The sequence below is a fragment of the Myotis myotis genome, unplaced genomic scaffold (genome assembly GCF_014108235.1).
Source record: "Myotis myotis isolate mMyoMyo1 unplaced genomic scaffold, mMyoMyo1.p scaffold_m19_p_12, whole genome shotgun sequence".
NCBI lineage: Eukaryota > Metazoa > Chordata > Mammalia > Chiroptera > Vespertilionidae > Myotis > Myotis myotis.
In genome coordinates, this window is record NW_023416316.1 from 72,434,924 (window position 1) to 72,454,615 (window position 19,692).

The following is a 19,692-nucleotide window of genomic DNA, read 5'->3' on the forward strand; positions in this document are numbered from 1 at the left end:
TCTCCAAGGCAGTTGAGACGGTGTTTCACCGCCATCGCCACGGAGGCACAGAAGCTCCACGAGACTTTTGTAAAAAGTGGAGGTGAAATCTAGACAGTGAAGTGCACGGGCGTTAAGGGTACGAAGTGGCAAGCTGTGGTAAATGTGTGAACCCGTGACCACCACTCCCAGTGGGACCCGACCTTCCTGTCCCACAACGGTGCCCTGTGGCTGTGACAGGCAGCCTTCCACCTGCCCTCGCAACCAGCACTGATTTCAATGAGAGGTTAGTTTTGCTTATTCTTGAATTTCATATAAACAGAATCATAAGAATACATATTCTTTTGTGTCTGGCTTCTTTGGCTCAATATGTCTTTTTGAGGTTCATCCATATTATTGTGGGTAAGTAGTTCATTATGTTTCTTATTGCTTAGAAGCAGTCATTGTATGAATATGCCATAATCTGTTTATTCATTCTCCTATTGCTGGGCATGTGGGTTGTTTCCAGTTTGGAACTATTATGAATAAAGTTGTGATTTACACTCATATTTATGTCTTTCTGTGGACAAGGGCTTTCATTTTTGTTGGGTAAATACTACAGGAGTGGAGTTGCTGGGTCACAGAGTAGATGCTATTTAAGTTTATAGAAAACTGCCATACAGTTTCCCCCGTGGCTGCACCATGCTCCCCCCCCACCCCCCGCCCCCAGGAGTCTATGTGAACTCTGCTGCCCGCTCCCTCCCGATACTTGGCATTGGCCACTGAGTCGGGCAGGAGGCAACCAACTGATGAGTCTCTCTCACATCAATGTTTCTCTCTCTCCCCCTCCCTTCCACTCTCTCTAAAAATCAATGAAAAATCTGCTCATGTGAGGAGTAACAACAAAAAAAAAACCCCAAATATTTCCCTCGGAGTTTATGCTTTCACGTGTGGAGATAGCCCAGTACATCATTAGATCCTGCCACCACTAGACCCAGAACCTGAACTGATTTGCGGTGTGCACCGAGCTCTATTCCAGCGCAGAGAGGAGAAGCAGTGAAATAAACAGGCCCGACAACGGGAAGAATGGGGTTAATGAGCCTCATAAACTGCTGGGGGAGAGGAGTGAAGGTGCTCTGGAGTATCTACAGAAGCAGGCCTCGGTACTCCTAACGACCAGCACTTCCGCTGCTGTGCATGAACCCCAGGATGTCCAGAGCAACGCTGCTGGTAAAACGAGATCTGGAAACCACCGCAAGCCCACGCCAGGAAATGGCTGCCCTGGGCGTCTCCGTGGGCACACAGCAGCACCTGCCGGCGCATCCTTCAGAAAGCCACCTTGGTAACAGCTGAGTGAAAAATGCAAAGCTCCAAAGATGCATACAGTAGCCACTCTTGTTTGCTGGTTGTTTTATAAAGTTCAACAACAAGCACAAGTAAAGAAAACATGGTTTAGGGAATCATACCTATGTGACCAGGCTATTTTTGGAAAAAGCAAAGGATGGTAAACATAAATTCAAGATAGTGTTCCCCGGGGGAAGACAGGCAGGGCGTTTGGCTAGAGCCAGTCCTGGGCCACTGGTGGTCCGTGAGGTCCGAAAGGTTGGCGACGCTGGGCTAGAGGAGGAGCACACAACACGGCTGATTCCGATTAATCCAGGTCTTGTTTGGGTGTCAGGTTCATAGATACTCATTTTATTAAGAATGAATACGTGAATGAAAAAAGAGAACACAGAAAGAAGAGGGTGATGCATGGAACACCCAGGACAAAGGATACTATGCATCAAGGATCATGATTAATCTAAAAATGGATACACAATAAGGCAGGGCATCCATGATGATAAAGCCTATCAATCAGAAAGGCAGGCACTCAGGAATAGCCCTGGGAAGAGAAATGATATAATACACGCATATGTAGCCATTTGCAAAGGTAAGAGGTCACTGTCCTTTGATTCTGAGTCAAAGGTGAGGGTGAGGAACTGCTGTCTTTTTAGATCCCTGCCTTGTCCTGCACTAGGACTCAGTGTGCCCCGCACCACCAGATACATGTAACCTGGTCAGGGTACTGTTCTAAATTAAAAGTGACAGAAATAAAACAAACAATCTTAAAATTGGTATGGAACCTCACAAGACCCTAAACAGCCAAAGCAATCTTGAGAAAAAACAACAAAGCAAGAGTTATCATGCTCCCTGACTTCAAACTTGATTATAAAGCTATAGTGATCTCAACAGTATGGAACTGGCATAAAAACAGACACACAGATCAATGTAACAGAATCAAGATCCCAGAAATACCGTAAACACACGCATATATGGTCAATTAATTGACAACAAAAGAGCCACGAATATAAAATGTGAAAAGGACAGTCTCTTCAATAAATGGTGGTGGAAAACTAAGCACCCATATGCAAAAGAATGAAGCTGGACCACTATTCTACACTATATGCAAATACTAACTCAAAATAGATCTGGCTCCATAAGCACAGGGAACAAAAGCAAAAATAAACAAGTGGGACTACATCATACTACAACACTTCTACATAGCAAAATGCTTCTACACCATCAACAAAATGAAAAGGCAGCCTACTGAAATGGGAGAAAATATCTGAAAAACATATATCTGATAAGGGATTAACATCCAAAATATATGAACTGATATAACTCAACAGAAAAAACCCTCAAACAATCTGATTAAAAATGGGCAGAGTAGCCCTAACCGGTTTGGCTCAGTGGATAGAGCGTTGGCCTGCGGACTGAAAGGTCCCAGGTTCGATTCCGGTCAAGGGCATGTACCTTGGTTGTGGGCACATCCCCAGTGGGGGTGTGCAGGAGGCAGCTGATTGATGTTTCTCTCTCATCGATGTTTCTAACTCTCTGTCCCTTCCTCTCCCTTCCTCTCTGTAAAAAATTAATAAAATATATTTTTTTAAAAAATGGGCAGAGTAACTGAATAGACATTTTTCCAAAGAAAACATGCTGATGCCAACAGGTACATGAAAAGAAGTTCAGCATCATTAGTCATTAGGGAAATGCAAATCAAACCACAATGAGCTATCCCCTCATACCTGTTAGAATTTCTATCATAAAGAAGACAAGAAATAACAAATACTGGCAAGGACGTGGAGAAAAGGGAGTCCTTACACACTGTTAGTGGGAATGTAAATTGGTGCAGCCTCTATGGGAAACAGTATGGAGGTTCCTCAAAGAGTTAAAAATATAATTACCATATGATCCAGCAATCCCACTCCTGGGTATTTATGACAAAAATGAAAACACTAATTAAAAAAGACATATGCACCCCCCCCCATGTTCACAGCAGCATTATTTGCAATATCTAAGATATGGAAACAACCTAAGTGTCCATCAGTGGATGAACGGATAAAGAAAATGTGGTGTGTGCGTGTGTGTGTACAGAATGGAGTATTAATCAGCCATTAAGAATGAAATTCTGCCATTGTGACAACATGGGTGAGCCTCGAGGGTATTACGCTCAGTGAAATGAGTCAGATGGAGAAAGACAGATGCCATATGTGCAATTAGGAAAGGAAGGGAAAGGACAGGGGAAAGGGAAGGGGAAAGGACTGACCAAGCTCACAGATAAAGAGAACAGACTGGTGGTTGACAGAGTGGGGATAGGGGGTGGGGGAAATCAGTAAAGGAAGTCAAAAGGTACAAACTTCCAGCTACAAATTAAGGAAGTCACGGGGATGTCATGTGCAGATGTAGTATACAGTTTACAAGACTATATTGCATGTTTGAAAATTGCTAAGACTGTAGATCTTAAAAGTTCTCCTCACAAGAAAAGAAAATTTGTAAGTATATTTGGTGACATGTTACCTAGACTTATTGTGGAGATCATCTCACAGTATATATAAATATTTCATCATTATGTTTTACACCTGCGACTAGTAGAATATGTCAATTAAACCTCAATAAAAAATAAAGAAAAATAAATAAATTAATTAATTAAAAGAAACTGCAAATCAAGTCCAAATCCACAGTGCCCAAGGCCAGCACTCAGGAGGAGCAAAGCAGATAAGAAAACCAGACTCGCGCTACCATGACAGAGCAACACGTCTCTCAGTCTCGCCCCACCGAGGTGTGCTCCCCCAGGTGAGGGAGAGGTTTTCTAGTGGCTGGTCCCTAACAGGGAAGTGACAGAATGTACCAGGGAGGAGAACAGATATTCACAGTTATGCCTCAAACTGAGTACGAGGGCCAGCCAGTCAGTGCCTTTCCACAGACCTCCCAAATCCCAAGCCGGGCACCAAGGACAAGGCTGTTTGCTGCAGTCTAGCTACCTTTCCTAGGGAAAGAGATGATGGGAAAAGATGCATCAGAAATACTTGTCATTGCCTTAAACAACAATGATAAACCTGAGTGCCAGGTCCAAGTGCTGGAAGCATCAGGGACCGGACAGCCTCCCTCCGGGAAGCAGGCCCAGGTCCTTGAACAGGCGGAGCGCCACACAGAAGCACAGCTGGTAAAATGCCCAAAGGCGAGAGCCCTCGGGCGGAGAGGGCCCTGTTTCCAGGGTCACTCACTGGTCAGCGGTCCTGGCCAGCGCCGCCTGGTCTCTGTGGATGGAGCCCTGCAGAGCAGGTCTTCCTGCAGGCCCTGGGCCTGGCTCCTTGCTTGCTGATGGTGTCCCACCCCTTCGTCACGGCCATTTCTAGCTCCTCCTCTACAATTACTCAAGTCTTCCCTTATCACTCTCCTTTCTCTCTTGGAATCCAATTCACATTTGGGTCTCAATGGAATGGAAACTCTAATAATTAAGAATGTCCAGAATTGCTTTGTAGTAAGTGGCATTCCTTCTTAGCACATGCCGTACAGACCCGAGAATGCCTCTTGCTGGCCTGGGAGGGGTGGAGTCTGCTGGGCAGACAGCTCGCGCAGGGTGGCGCGGCCAGGCTCTGACACACAGAGAGTAAATGCTTCTGGGCGCAAGGCTGACAAGAACTACCTTGTTACTTTCAATTAAAACTAGAGGCCCGGTGCATGACATTCGTGCACTTGGGAGGGAGGCAGGTGGTCCCTCAGCCCTGCCTGCGCCCTTTCGCAGTCTGGGAGCCCTTGCGGGATGTCCAACTGATGGCTTAGGCCTGCTCCCCATGGGTGAATGGTGCTCCCCTTGTGGGAGTGCATTGACCACCAGGGGGCAGCTCCTGCATCAAGCATCTTAGTGCATCATAGCGACCAGTTGTTTGGCAGTTTGGTCGATTTGCATATTACCCTTTTATTATATAGGATAGTTTTACCTTTGCTGGGCATACACTTGGAAGCTTTCTTTGTGAGCAGTCTTATCAGAGTCACTGAAAATAAAAGGCTCCTTTCTGGTGATGAGCCACATCCTCTGAGCAGCCTTCCTTTCTTTGGGTAAATGAATAATCTGTGCAGGACAACAAACCTGGTTGTCTTCTTTTTCCAGAGCTTCTACAAAGCAGCACGTAAACACCTGAAGGGCGGCCAGCACCTCTGGGGCTCCGTCGGTTTGCAGGAGCGCGTACCTGAGCGGGCAATGGCGGGGCACAGGCATTTAATGATGATCTGCGAACACGGGAGCCTAAACTGTGGCGGGGAGAGTGGAGACACTTCTGGGCCCTACGCTGAGCAGCATCTCCCTCCCCGGCCGCAGTGCCTGTGTGGAGGCAGGAGAACCTCTCCCCCTTTTCTGAAGACTGGAACGAGCCGCACTCGCCTCCTGCACCTCCTTCCTACACAGGCCTGGGTGCGCTTTGCAAGCATGTGCGCACTGTATGCCCAGACGCGCAGCAGCAACTGGCCTTTTGCTTTTTCAAGTGGAGAGAGAGCTGCCCAAGGGGGAAATGGCTCCAACAAATCCATCCGCCCAAGTGGGAAGACTACGCGGAGCTGGTTTCTTTCCATACAACCAACTTTTCTTATGTGTGAACAGAAAAGCAGCTCAAACGCTGCTAGCTTTAAACTAAGAACAGCATCCTGGGCAGAGGGAGGACGGAGCGGGCTGGGAGAGGTTAATGGGGGAAATGGAGAACCTATGTAATATTTTCAACAATAAAGACTAAAAGAAAATAAAAATAAAAACAGCATCCTGACTTATTTCTATGCTTATTTAGCTTGAAGCTGGTATGTCTCGGTTATTTGCTGGGTTATCTGCTGTGTGAACATTCCTTTCCCAGGTCTGCTGCTCTGCGGCTGAGCGCGCGGGTGGGGAGGAGGGCAGGCACCTGGGCCAGCTGCCCCGCGGAAGCTGGAGACCCTTCCTGAGACCAGCTCCCAGAGAGGCCGTCCCCACAGCTGCAGCATCCCCTAACCTGTGTCTAGTGCAGTGTTGGCGAACCTTTTGAGCTCGGCGTGTCAGCAGTTTGAAAAACCCTAACTTACTCTGGTGCCGTGTCACATATAGAAATTTTTTGGTATTTGCAACCATAGTAAAACAGACTTACATTTTTGATTTTTTAAAATATATTTAAATGCCATTTAACAAAGAAAAATCAACCAAAAAAATGAGTTTGCATGTCACCTCTGACACGCGTGTCATAGGTTCGCCATCACTGGTAGTGCATCCTCTCTCAGCACCTGTGAGTCACTGCACTTCCAGGAAGTACTCTGGTTTGCCCAATAAAAATCAACATGTTATAAGATACTCACATAGCTGATTTTAACTTTCAGAAGAGCTCTGTTAAGAAAGCATTTATTACTTATTCTTCTTGTTTTTCCTTAGCTTAAAAAAAATCCCTTAAAAAGATTGGTCAGCCCTCGTGTGGTGAAGGGAGCACACTGCTACACTTTATTTTGAGCTGAGAAAAGTGCTACGAGTATTTATTTAAAATCTAGTTCAACTCTTTTCTACCATTATTATTAGAATTTTAAAAGGGTAAATAAAGAAAATTATCTTAATTCTTAAGCATTGTCTTTTAAATTTACACCGACATTTGGATTTTTACCAAAAAGCTCAGAGGGTAAGATGGGATCGGAAACTAATTACCCCACAACACACCCAGAGATCACCCCAGAATGTTTTTATTTATATTTGGAAATTAAGCATTTTTAAACCAATTATTAGCAGAAATAGCACGACATTTACCTGAACATTTCATCAACAATTCTGAAGATGGCAGGGTGGCAGGCTGCTTGAGGCTGGAGGAAAGACCAGGAGACAGTAAAACATCAGAAGCATTTCATCAGTAACATCCGGCTATTATCAGGCAAAGGAGTTGTTGGAACTGCTGGTGCCTAGAAAATGGGCCCAGTCCTTTGGGTTAGAAGAAATGGACAAAACCCTGCACACAAATGCAAACAGTGGTTCTCCTTGGGCAAGGGGTTACAGGCATGCTTTACTTTCTCTTCAGGTTCAGGTATGTCCTACGTTTTCTGCAATAAGCCCCTAGGATCCCAAAGAAAGGAGCCAGTATCGTGGACAAACGTAAAACACTTCCTACCAGCACACTGCAGTGAGGACACGGAGCTACCTGCGCAGCCAGTGTTGGTAACGAGTCTGACCTCACAGGGCCTAGAACAGTGATGGCGAACCTTTTGAGCTCGGCGTGTCAGCATTTTGAAAACCCTAACTTACTCTGGTGCCGTGTCACATATAGAAATGTTTGATATTTGCAACCATAGTAAAACGAAGACTTATATTTTTGATATTTATTTTATATATTTAAATGCCATTTAACAAAGAAAAATCAACCAAAAAAATGAGTTCACGTGTCACCTCTGACACGTGTGTCATAGGTTCGCCATCACTGGCCTAGAAGGACCTTCAGGTCAGACCTGGGCGGACTCTTCCCGTTCCCGCCTATTAGGTGCTGAGGTCACCATGGTTTCATACCGAGGAAAGCAGTGACCACTGCCATGATGGACTAGGTAATGTCATAGCTCAGTGCACCATGAATGCAGCAGTTTAAATTATTTAGGATGAAAAGAGGGTTAATACAAAATTTAACATACTATCAACTCAAATGACGGAAGTAATCTAATTTATTCCCTAAATATTTTTGTGACAGGTTTTGATGGTTTAAACGTGGCCTAGGTGAGGCATTAGCAGGCCTGACCCAGGTTCTGTATCTTCCTGGGCAGACATCAGAGCATGAGATTAGGCCAGATGAAATGCCACTTGTGTTCTAAATAAGGTATTTGTAGTAGCGCCCAGTGATAGTGGGTTAGGCTGTGCAGGGAATTTCCTGGTGTCACAGTTTGCGTGGTATGACTAGTTTTGGGAAATATCATTCTCATACCCCATCTGCCCCAAGAGAAAAAGAAGGAAGGGTGTGCTTCGTCCCTCAAGCTTTCTGATCACGCCAAAGAGAGAACGGTGCCTATCCCCAGCCTTTCTTTCTTTTTTTTTTTTTTAAATCTTTAATTTATTTATTGGTTAAGGTATTACAAATGTGTCCTCATCCCCCCATTAACCCCCAACTCTCTCCCCTCCTGCCCCGCCATTCATGCTCTCATCCCCCTGTTGTCTGTGTCTATTGGTTTGGCGTATATGTATGCATACAAGTCCTTTGGTTGATCTCCCCCTTCCCCTACTTTCCCTCTGGGGATTGACAGTCTGATCGCTGCTTCTCTGTCTCTGGATCTGTCCCTGTTCATCAGTCTATGTTGTTCTCTATATTCCAAAAATGAGTGAGATCATGTGGTATTTATCCTTCTCTGACTGGCTTATTTCACTTAGCATAATGCTCTCCAGTTCCATCCATGCTATTGCAAATGGCAAGAATTCCTTCTTTTTTACCACAGCGTAGTATTCCATTGTGTAGATGTACCACAGTTTTCTAATCCACTCATCTGCTGGGCACTTAGGCTGTTTCCAGATCTTAGCTATGGTGAATTGTGCTGCTATGAACACAGGGGTACATATATCCTTTCTGATTGGTGTTTCTGATTTCTTGGGATATATTCCTAGAAGTGGGATCACAGGGTCAAATGGGAGTTCCATTTTTAGTTTTTTGAGGAAACTCCATACTGTTCTCCACAGTGGCTGCACCAGTCTGCATTCCTACCAGCAGTGCACGAGTGTTCCCTTTTCTCCACATCCTCTCCAGCACTTGTCGTTTGTTGATTTGTTGATGATAGCCATTCTGACAGGTGTGAGATGATACCGCATTGTCGTGTTGATTTGCATCTCTCGTATAATTAGTGACTTTGAGCATGTTTTCATATGTCTCTTGGCTTTCTGTATGTCCTCTTTTGAAAAGTGTCTATTTAGGTCTGTTGCCCATTTTTTGATTGGATTGTTTATCTTCCTTTTGTTAAGTTGTATGAGTTCCCTATAAATGTTGGAGATTAAACCCTTATCAGTGATAACATTGGCAAATACATTCTCCCATGCAGTGGGCTTTCTTGTTGTTTTGTTGATGGTTTCTTTCGCTGTACAAAAGCTTTTTATTTTGATGTAGTTCCATTTGTTTATTTTCTCTTTAGTCTCCATTGCCCTAGGAGCAGTATCAGTGAAGAAATTCCTTCGGCATATGTTTGCGATTTCACTGCCTGTGGATTCCTCTAGTATTTTTATGGTTTCCCGTCTTACGTTTAAGTCCTTTATCCATTTTGAGTTTATTTTTGTGTATGGTGTGAGCTGGTGGTCTAGTTTCATCTTTTTGCATGTATCTGTCCAATTTTCCCAACACCATTCATGTTGGGAAAACTGGACAGATGCACCCAGCCTTTCTTTTTCACTGTGGGTTCTGCACAGGCGTTTTGAGTTGCAACATTGAACGTGTGCCATCTAGTGTTCTCACACCGCCACTGCAGGCTGCCAGAGAAGGCCCGGGCAAGAGCATCCCCACTTATTAAAGTGATGGATGATTCCCTTTTAATTATTTGAAGAGATTTGGGATTTGTAAATTATAAATCTCTGCTCTTTAAGTAGAGAACCCATGCTGCATAATCCTCTACTGATGTGCATTCTAAAAGAAACCAACTAACAATGTCCACAGATAAATCCATTATGTGCTCAGGAACTAGCTTGCAGAACCATGTCTCAACAGAAGAGAGGTGGGTTATTTCTTGGTTTGATCTCAGTTAATCATGCTGCTTCTCAGCTTCACTGTAAATAATAACAGTTATTAACAGGTTACTGGATATATGCCCTGAAAATATCATAAAAGTTTCTAAGTATTCAGAATGGAAAAGTCAAACAAGAAGGAAAAAGCAAAGTGCATGTCTGGAAGAAAAGTGATTCATCAGATTTGCCAGAACAGCTTTTGGGATTCACACACAGACCACGTGCCTCCTGAATATGAGTGCTGAAGATGAAGCCACTGCCATGTGCCCACAGGCAGGCCAAGCCTGAAAATGCCCCGGTGGAAAACCAAATTAAATGGTAAAATAGGACATTCCTGCTGTCCCAGAGTTCTAGCCTGTCTGACCACTCCAGAGCCGCTCTATAAATGTGATGCTAGTAGACACCACTGGATACTAACTACGAGTGTCCCAAATGGCAAAAAAAGGATGACCCGGGTGTAGAATCGGACTACCACGGAAATCAAAGGGAGAAGCAGGGAAGTTCTAACTCAATCTATTAAGAGAAGATGAGAGCTTGGACCTGCGTTTCCTTTATGCAATGTGTTCTAGCAAATCAGCTCAATCCACGTCGTAAATGCCCCCCGGCTGGGTGGAACCCGCCTGCTCGCTCCGCGAAGTGCACTTGCCTCTTCACTTTCTTGCTATCCAAGTATTTCAGACCTTCGGCTGCTCGCAACCTGCTGCCACAACGTGTTTACTTTTTAAAATGGATAAGATGCCAGGAGGCAGGGGGGCTCTGCTGAGGCAGCAGGGGCAGAAATTTTTATTTTGAAACCAGTCTCCCTTGCCGCCCCAGAGCTGTGAGCAGCTTGTTCTCATCCCTGGCCTTGACTGATGGCTTTTAGAATGAGACTCTTCACACTTCCCGCGCACATGATTTCAGGGTCACTGACTCCCCTCATCAGCCCAGCGTGCTCACAGGCCAGGCATGCGTTCCAGTGACATCAAATCACAAAAGCGAACTTAAGCTGCTTTTCTTATCAAGGGAATCCTCCAAATAGAATGAAAGTCTCAATTTAAGCTTCCTTGGAAGCCATCACTTCCCCCTGAACCCTTACAGCATCCTTGTGAGGGAAGAGGCAAACCTTTAACCCTCTGTGTCCTGTCTGATTGCTAAAATGGGACCCACTGTAACACCCACAATCCACGCAGCAGCCCAGAGCCCAGACCCACGCTCTGAAGCCCCACAACCCAGGCTCGCATCTTTCCTGTAAAAATGAGGAAAGACAGAACTTCCTTGGAGCCCATCTGTTGGCATGTTTTCTCCATCCTACCAAAATCGGCTCCTTCCCGCTCTTGTCTTCCCCATCTGGCCTGGCGATGTCCAGGTACACATATTTCCAGTCTGGGAAACGTCACCAGGAGGCCATCCATAACACGAGGTTTGCCCTCCTCCCACCGCCTCTCACTGCCCCAGTCCTTTCACTAAACTTCAGGGGATGAACAGACGAGGATGATGGGGGGCTCTGGACACTGGCTTCCTTTCTCATGGACCAGCTTTTCTGTGGGGTGTGCACCCCTTCTTATCTCCCACAGCTCCCAGACCTGCACTGGTTACCTTCCCTCTGCCCTCACCTCCTACCTCAGCAACTCAAGGAAAGATGACGCCAGCACAGAAGAGAGGCACAGGGACCAGGGGCTGAGCCCGCGGGACCGGGGCTGCGGGCAGAGGTGAGGGCGAGGCCAGCGGTTGCTCTGGACTGTGAACGGTACAAATGACGCCAGTGCTTGCTCTCTGCCCTCAGGGTCTCCCGTTATTCTCATCCTGGCTGGGCAGCGACCACTACAAGCCACTTGCCACTTAAAGGAGGCCTGAGAACATGGAAGAACAGAATTATCAGGAAGAAATCTTGCCCTCTATCATTCTCTGATTGTGTGTGTATGTGTGTGCAAGAGAAAGAGTATGGGTGGGGCAGGGGAAGAGAATACACACGAGAGGGAAATTTTACTATGATCTGATGTAATTCACAGACAAAACGCAGTGCCTCTTATAAAAAATAAAAAGGCAGTAAGGAAACGAAGCCCTGGTCGGTATGCTCAGTGATTGGAGCATTGGCCCTCACATCGAAGGGTCTCAGGTTCGATTCCTGGTCAAGGACATATACCTCAGTTGCAGGTTTATTCCCTGGCCCTGGTTGAGGCAAGTGCAGGAGGCAACCAATTGATGTGTCTCTTTCACATCAATGTCTCCCCCTCCCTTCCACTCTCTCTAAAAGTCAGTGGAATAAAAATATCCTTGGGTGAGGATTAACAAAAAAAAAAAAATTCTAAAGCCTTTTCATTGATCACCCTTCATAGACATTTTTTCCTAAGAAATAAAAATGGAAACTGCACGTGAGAGATAAGAGCTGAAGTTCAGGAAGCCTGGAAAAGACCCTCTTTTATAGCCTATTTTAATGTAGTTTAAATATTTAACTCAGGCATGGCCTTTTTTCTAAAGAATGACTGATTAGAAGCTTTCCCTCCAGTTTACCCACCAACCAGCAATCCTGTCCCACTGTGTAAATGACTCTTTTGAGAGGCCCTTGTGTTCATATATGTATATAAATTAAACTGTTACCATAGTCATCAAAAAATACCTTTCCCCCTAGCTGGGTAGCTCAGTTGGTTAGAGTGTCATCCTGACACACCAAGGTTGCGGGTTTGATCCCCAGTCAGGGCACATACAAAAATCAACCAATGAATGCATGAATAGGTGGGACAACAAATCCATGTCTCTCTCTCTCTCTCTCTCTCTCTCTCTCTCTCTCTCTCTCTCTCTCTCTCTCTCTTCCTCTTTCTCTGTAAAATCAACAAAAAAACAACTCTCTTCTTAAAAGAGGATTCTTCATAAAATTCAACAGTAAACCCCTTTATTGAGTTCAAAATAATTTGGCTTAAAAAAATCTACTTACATAAAACCTTCACTTCTATCATGTAAAATAAGGTCTTTATAAATACGTATTTTTTTATTATGCCATTTTCTCCTTTTCTACTTTCAAAATACAGGGAACCTGGGTTCTGGAACTTAATTTGTTCTGGGGAGGCTGTTTGAGAACCAATTTGTTTGAAAACGGAATTATTTTTTCCCATTAGAAATAATGTAAATTGAATTCATCGGTTCCAGACCCCAAATGATTCCCTGTTTTTAACCTTTCTTATACACAGTGCATGTCTAATGTACTGTTTGATCTAGAAACAAACACTTTTGTTAAAATTATCGAACCACCTCCTGCTGGCCTGAAATGAGTCCCTCCAGCACTCGGTCCGGGGTGTCTTTCAGGTCGGTGTGCAGCGTCTTGCTTGAACGCTGTCACTAGCTGGCGGTGTGTCCTTTATCCCCATCAACAACAGTTTCTGAGCTCTTCAATTGCCGATCCTTGTGGCACCCTTAGCAGCACTAGCACTCTCGATGGCCTTTTGTGTTTTAAAATTGTGCTAATCATGGATTTCTCCAGCAACCAAAGCATTCTGTCCTCTATTTGTTGTCTGAGAGATGCTCTTTGTCATGCTGAGGTATCAGCTTGAAAGGGCTGTCAGTTCGAAAACCAAAGTTTGGTTCAACAATGGAGACATTTTTTCTGTGAACAACTTGGTTGAGAACTGAGCTGTTCCAGATGGGAGAAGTTCGAGAAACGAGGTTTGACTGTACTAAACATAAGACTATAAATATCCCTTTTACATTTTTAGGATCTATTTTGTTTGAAAAGATTCAAGTTTCTTTCAATAAATTTGAGATGGAAAAATATTCGTTCTTTGTAATCTTTACCAGATGTTGTTTATACTACAAGCAACTTTTTTCAGTACTCCATAATACAATTATTGTTTAATTAGTTATAAATCTGTCATTTCTAGGCTTCAAGAAAAACCCAAAAAACTTAACAAGTACCAAATGTACTTTTGTGTTTTAAATTTACCCGTGTTCTCTCAGAGCATTCAGACACAGGCATGCGTTCAAGATGCTCAACAAAACCCCTCAAGTCAGGTTCCTCTCCTAGCCTGGCCCAGTGGCCTCTGCCCAGTGAGCTGGTGCAGCCTGAGCCCCCTGCTGCTTCTCAGCTCAGCCTCTTTTTTTTTTTTTTAATATATTTTATTGATTTTTTACAGAGAGGAAGGGAGAGAGATAGAGAGTTAGAAACATCGATGAGAGAGAAACATCGATCAGCTGCCTCCTGCACATCTCCTACTGGGGATATGCCCGCAACCCAGGTACATGCCCTTGACCGGAATCGAACCTGGGACCTTTCAGTCCGCAGGCCGACGCTCTATCCACTGAGCCAAACCGGTTTCGGCTCAGCTCAGCCTCTTAGTGGCAATGACTCCCAGGTCGACCCCTGCCCTGTTTTTATTATTTATTTTTTAATTTTTCTCTCTCCCTTCATCTCTGGTTGAAAAGTCCTTCATCCCCAACAGTGAAGACAGAATTTGCAATCTGCGCCTTTTTCTTCACAGAAACAATGCTGGGGGATCTGGTGCCCCCCTGAGGTGGACACTGGGAAGTGCAACTACTGTGGGAGAGGCAGACACAAGCATGGGCCACCACCGCACTTCCCTATTCGACCACTGCTAAATTATCTACTTCAGCATTTCTTAAATTACATGCATCACATTCAAGAACTGAGAAAAGAAATGCTCAAAAGACTGCTAATGAAAAAGCAGGAAAAGAGAGCCCTAGAGCACTAGTAAGAATTACTTAAGCACAGACAACTGACATAACCCAGGATGTGGAGCTAAATTCAACATGATCTTTTATTAAAGGGAAATTGTGTTTGGAATTTTGTGTAAAGGGAGTTCTTTTTTTTCTGAAGTGGCTACCATTACTCTCTGGAGGGTGAAGACAAGAAGGTATCCTACCTAACATCAAGGCGACATGCTTTTTTATCTCTTAAGCTCTTATTAGATGAAGTACTAACCCCCCCCCACCCCCACCCCCGGCCCCAGTTTAATCAAGACATACTTGGGATAAAGAACTAATTTTAACTGAGCTGTGAAGACTTTCAGGTAGGAGAGAATAAAGGAGTATTTTTTTGAGGAGTATTATTTAATTTAAAATCTGAATAAACAAAAACAAAACCTACCCCTGCCTCCTTTCCCCTCTCTACGCTCCTGAGACCCTGTACTCTGGTGGGCAAGTCTGTCCTGGGGAGGTGAAGGGGCTGCTCCGCTCACCGGCGTGAGGCAGGTGGTGCGGGAGGCCTGCCAGCGAGGAGCGGAGGGAGGGCATAGAAACCAGGGTACCTCTCGGCCTTGGCGTGCAGCAGGGCAGCTAGGCACAGTGCCACCTGCTACTCAGCCAGCACTTCCCATTCAGATGTGGGGTATAAACAATAGCCTTTCTGGAAACCAGACGTCAAGAAAGCTGCGTCATTATCCAGTGGCTTTCACTGCGTTTGGTGAAATCAGTCTTTAAGGTCAGGTCGGAAGCTATGCATTATGGTCTCCCAGTGCCTGTTCTGTCACGGGAAACACAAGACCATCTGATTTTATTTCTTATTCTTTTAAAATATATTTTTATTGAGATCAGAGAGGACTTTTAAAAAATAAATACTTTTCTTGATTTCAGCTAGGAAAGACCATCTGCTTTTAAAAAGTGTCAGTCCGCACAGTAAATGACAAAATAAGTTTAATACCGTGACTTACTTGCTAGTAGGAGCCACAAAGTGTGACAGGTGGCCATGTACTTGGGGCCGTCCAGCCTAGCGGTGAGCCTCAAAAGTGAATTTATTTTTACTTTAGAAGTCATATATGCATATAAACATGCAGATAGAATTCAGGTAACATTCAATTAGTGCCTTATTATTCACAGTCTTAATGGAACATATCAGGCCTCTGAGTCTCTTAAAGGCCAAAGAACATTTGGGGAGACCGTTTCACTTTGTACAAGCTGTACCGCACTTTCCCCCCAACATTTTGGCAACTACAGAATTTTCAGGGCTAATTCTGCATAGTCCCAAGAGACGGAAACATAATTAACAATGCTCCATATAAAACACGAGTTACGTAGACCATCACACTCTAATTACTCTCAGAATCCAACTCTAATGTAATAGGCATCACATTTCTTCCGGAGGAAAGCGCAGCCGCCGGCTACCTGAGCCTCCCAGGCCTCTCATACCCCCGCACGGGCCTGTCACTGCACCAAGATGCTGCGCGGCGATACATGAGTCAGATGATGCAATTAGGAAGCCTGTTCTTCAGGTTACCCTCTAATCACTCAGCCACGTCACACGCATACTCCAGCCTGCCTGGTCTTCTGGCATCGCAGGCCAGGATGGCTGAGGAGAGCCGCCCCCTCCAATCAGCTCTGTACTGCCATTGCCTCCTTGACCCACAAGGCACAGAGAGGTCACATCCTGCCAATGCCACAATAAATTAAGCCAAATAACACCCTCTGGAATTTCCCTTTAACCATGATGGAAGCTCTGACTCTCTACACATCATCCGATAAATGCTTCTGTGCATCGACTGACTTCCAAGCTGCTGCACTGGGGAAGATTATCTTAAACGATAAACCGAAGCCGGAAGGTTATAGGATGCGGTGTGTATGGGAGTGCCTGCTTTCCCTCTCCCCATTCGCTGCAGTATCTGTGCGTGCGGAAGTGTTGCTCAGGCCTGATGGCCAGAGGTAAGAGGGGCATGGAGGCGGTTCAGAAAACCACCACAAGGACCAGTGAAAGGGTGCAGATTCAAGTCAAATCAGAAAATTCAATGGAACTGGAATTCTTCTACAGAGAAAAGACAAGCAAATTTAATAAAGAACTTGAAAGCAAGGAAATAGCCACTGAAAAAGGACCAGAGAAAATTAAATTAGAGCATGTTCATTTGGGTTAGAAACAGAGATTCCCGGATAATGACGGTAGTGCTTGGAATGGGGTACTGGGGGCTTCTTAAAGCCTTTGTTTACTTTGAATTTTATTGTAATTATTTTATATAAGGCACATTCTTATTTCTCACCTTAACATGAAGTCTTTTGAATGGTGAAATCCCTTAAAAAACAACACCTGTTTGGGCTCTCTCAGACATTTATTTTTATTTTTTAAGTCAAAGAGTTGGTTTTCTTTTTCTTTTTAAACATTTTTAAAAAGAATAGTTTATTGATTTTTCAAGAGAGAGGAGGAGCCCTAGCTGGTTTGGCTCAGTGGATACAACGGTGGCCTGCAGATTGAAAGGTCCTGGGTTCAATTCCAGTCAAGGGCACATTCTGGGTTGTGGGCTTGATTCTCAGTAGGGGGCAGGAAGGAGGCAGCCAATCAATGATTCTCTCTCATGGATGTTTCTATCTCTCTCTCCCTCTTCTTTCTTCTCTGAAATCAGTAAAAATATATTAAAGAGAGAGAGAGAGAGGGAGAGGTAGAGAAACAGAAATATCGATGTGAGAATGAATGGCTGCCTCCTGCACACCCCTTACCAGGGACTGAGCATGTGCTCTTGACCGGGAACTGAACTGGCAACCTCCTGGTGCACGGGACGAGGCCCAACCAGACGAGCTACACCAGCCAGAGCTCTCCCAGTCTTTATACCTATCTTCCTTCCTTCTTTCTCTCCCCCGCCCCCACGCGCCCCCCTGAATCAAACAATTTAAGTTTCCAAATCAGTTGGGCTCACTTTGGGCCACCTAACTTACGGATGAAAGCAGCACGGCTACTGATGACTGTAACACTACCCTCAGCCACCTGAGAGGACCCACAAGGTGAAGGCAGAGAGGAGCCAAGGACACTGGACAAAGCTGAGCATGGACATGGGCAAGCACACCCCCCCCCCCCGCTGGCGGGAATGACTGGGACCTAAAAGGAGAAATCAGATAGGGGAAGAGGGCAGCTGATTCAATGATGATTCCCTTATGCAGCCTCCAATTTGAAAGACAAAGAAAGAAAACAGGATGTTCCAAATGTTTTGACAAAGAGAAAGTGCCTGAGAGATGGGCGTTGCATCAACTCAGCCAACCTCAGACCATGCCTTGCACAGAGCTTCTCGCCTCCCAAGTCCCAACTTCCTGGGGAGGATGAGCACTCTGCCCAGTTTCCTGGCCACCAACCTAAGCTGTGAACTCATGTTCCCATCTGCACAGAGGAGGTGGTCTCTGTGCTGCATCCCCGTTCCCAGAGCTAGGGAGAAAGCTCGTAGAGCCACCGGGTCCCTGAGCACGGCACCTCCTTGGAGTTTCTGAACTGTTTCTTCAGGGGGCACGAGTCTTTCCTCCAGGGCTGCCTGCCACGGGCCAGGCTCTGAGGACCGCCTGCCGCGCCCCAGCCTCACCGCCCAGGCCTGAGGCCTGGGAACAAGGCGGCCACTGTACAGAGCCAGGTTTCAAGCCTGGCAGGCTTATGCCCAAAGAAAACTTACAAAATTCCTAGTTGTTTTCATTGTTTAAGCCATTTTCCTGGAGTTCTGTTTTGTGTCTCTTGAGTATTTTTTTCCCTCTAGTGAAGAGCTAAATGTTTATTTTTCAAAGTTTTTCATTGTTAATTGATTCCTCCTCCGGTTCTTAAAATCTTTATTTTTAAAACTTATTTTTCATATGGAAATAAGAAATACTGTATTTAAAAAGTTGTTGTCCACATGTCAGGTCTTATGAATATGCCTTATAAGGTGCAGCAATCCAATAAATCCTGAATCTCTCCATATTGAAATATGCTCTAAATACGCAGAAAAGATTCCTATGTTAGGCATTTTTAAAATAAAATGTAAATACATCATTATTTCAAAAGGTAGCAGTTGCTCTTTTGTTTATGTGGGGTATAAACAATGTATACACATACATTTTTTGATAGCTCAACTGATGTTTCTTTCTTTTCAGATTTAATCCATTGGAATCAATAATTATTCACGGTGTGTACATTTTGGGGGGAATACCCTGCATTTTCCCCCTTGCTCTGACTAATGAAATGATAAATGATACTCAGCGTCTTCTTTAAGGATTTTTCTCCTCATCAAAGTCAGGCACGTACCAGCAATGACTCTTTCATGAAGCATTCGGTCCTTCTCGGAGAATTTCTCTCACTGAAGATTAGCTTTTCGAAAAGATGCAGCGTTGCTTTTTCAAGGCTGGGAAGGTGTCGAAGCCAGAGGCAGACGACCGCTGGCTTGGGGAGAGAAATCTTCTTCCTTTCAGGAGGGAAGAAATTTTAAATAGAAACGGGTTACAGAAAAAAGGAGACTGAGAGTTCAAAACGCAAAAATGAATGCAATCTGTGACTCTTTTCCTCACGGTCACAGCAGCAATTAATATTTATAGTATCAATGAATAGTGACCAAGTATGTATTTACAAAATAATGTGAATCTGCTTCCGCTACAATTTAAGAAACTAGGGAAATCTCAAAGGGAAGAAAAAGGAAAGCTTTCAAAAAGGTTAAACAAATGTACAGTGATGGAAGAGAGTGAAAAAATGAGGTGGGTAGAGGCCTTAAGGCAGTGGTTCTCAACCTTCTGGCCCTTTAAATACAGTTCCTCATGTTGTGACCCAACCATAAAATTATTTTCGTTGCTACTTCATAACTGTCATGTTGCTACTGTTATGAATCGTCATGTAAATATCTGATATGCAGGATGGTCTTAGGCGACCCCTGTGAAAGGGTCGTTCGACCGCCAAAGGGGTCGCGATCCACAGGTTGAGAACTGCTGCCTTAAGGTATCTAGGTACATGCAGCCTCTAATTTAAAAACAGTTATGCCTGAAAGTGGGTCTGACTCTCAGGGCTACCACCTACTAACTGTATGACTTTGGGAAAGTGACTTACCCTC

At 44.7% G+C, this 19,692-nt stretch overlaps 1 protein-coding gene across 2 annotated transcripts in view; it reads right to left on the reverse strand.

The window, feature by feature from the left end:
• FANCC (FA complementation group C) overlaps positions 1 to 19,692 on the reverse strand; it is a 268,319-nt gene that overhangs the window by 12,053 nt on the left and 236,574 nt on the right. For both annotated transcript variants that reach the window (XM_036331404.1, XM_036331406.1), the window contains 3 exons: positions 18,900 to 19,056; positions 7,028 to 7,080; positions 5,369 to 5,468 (listed from right to left, as the gene is read on the reverse strand). In XM_036331404.1, the coding sequence (XP_036187297.1) occupies positions 5,369 to 5,468; positions 7,028 to 7,080; positions 18,900 to 19,056 (310 nt within the window). The remainder of the gene's footprint in view (positions 1 to 5,368; positions 5,469 to 7,027; positions 7,081 to 18,899; positions 19,057 to 19,692) is intronic.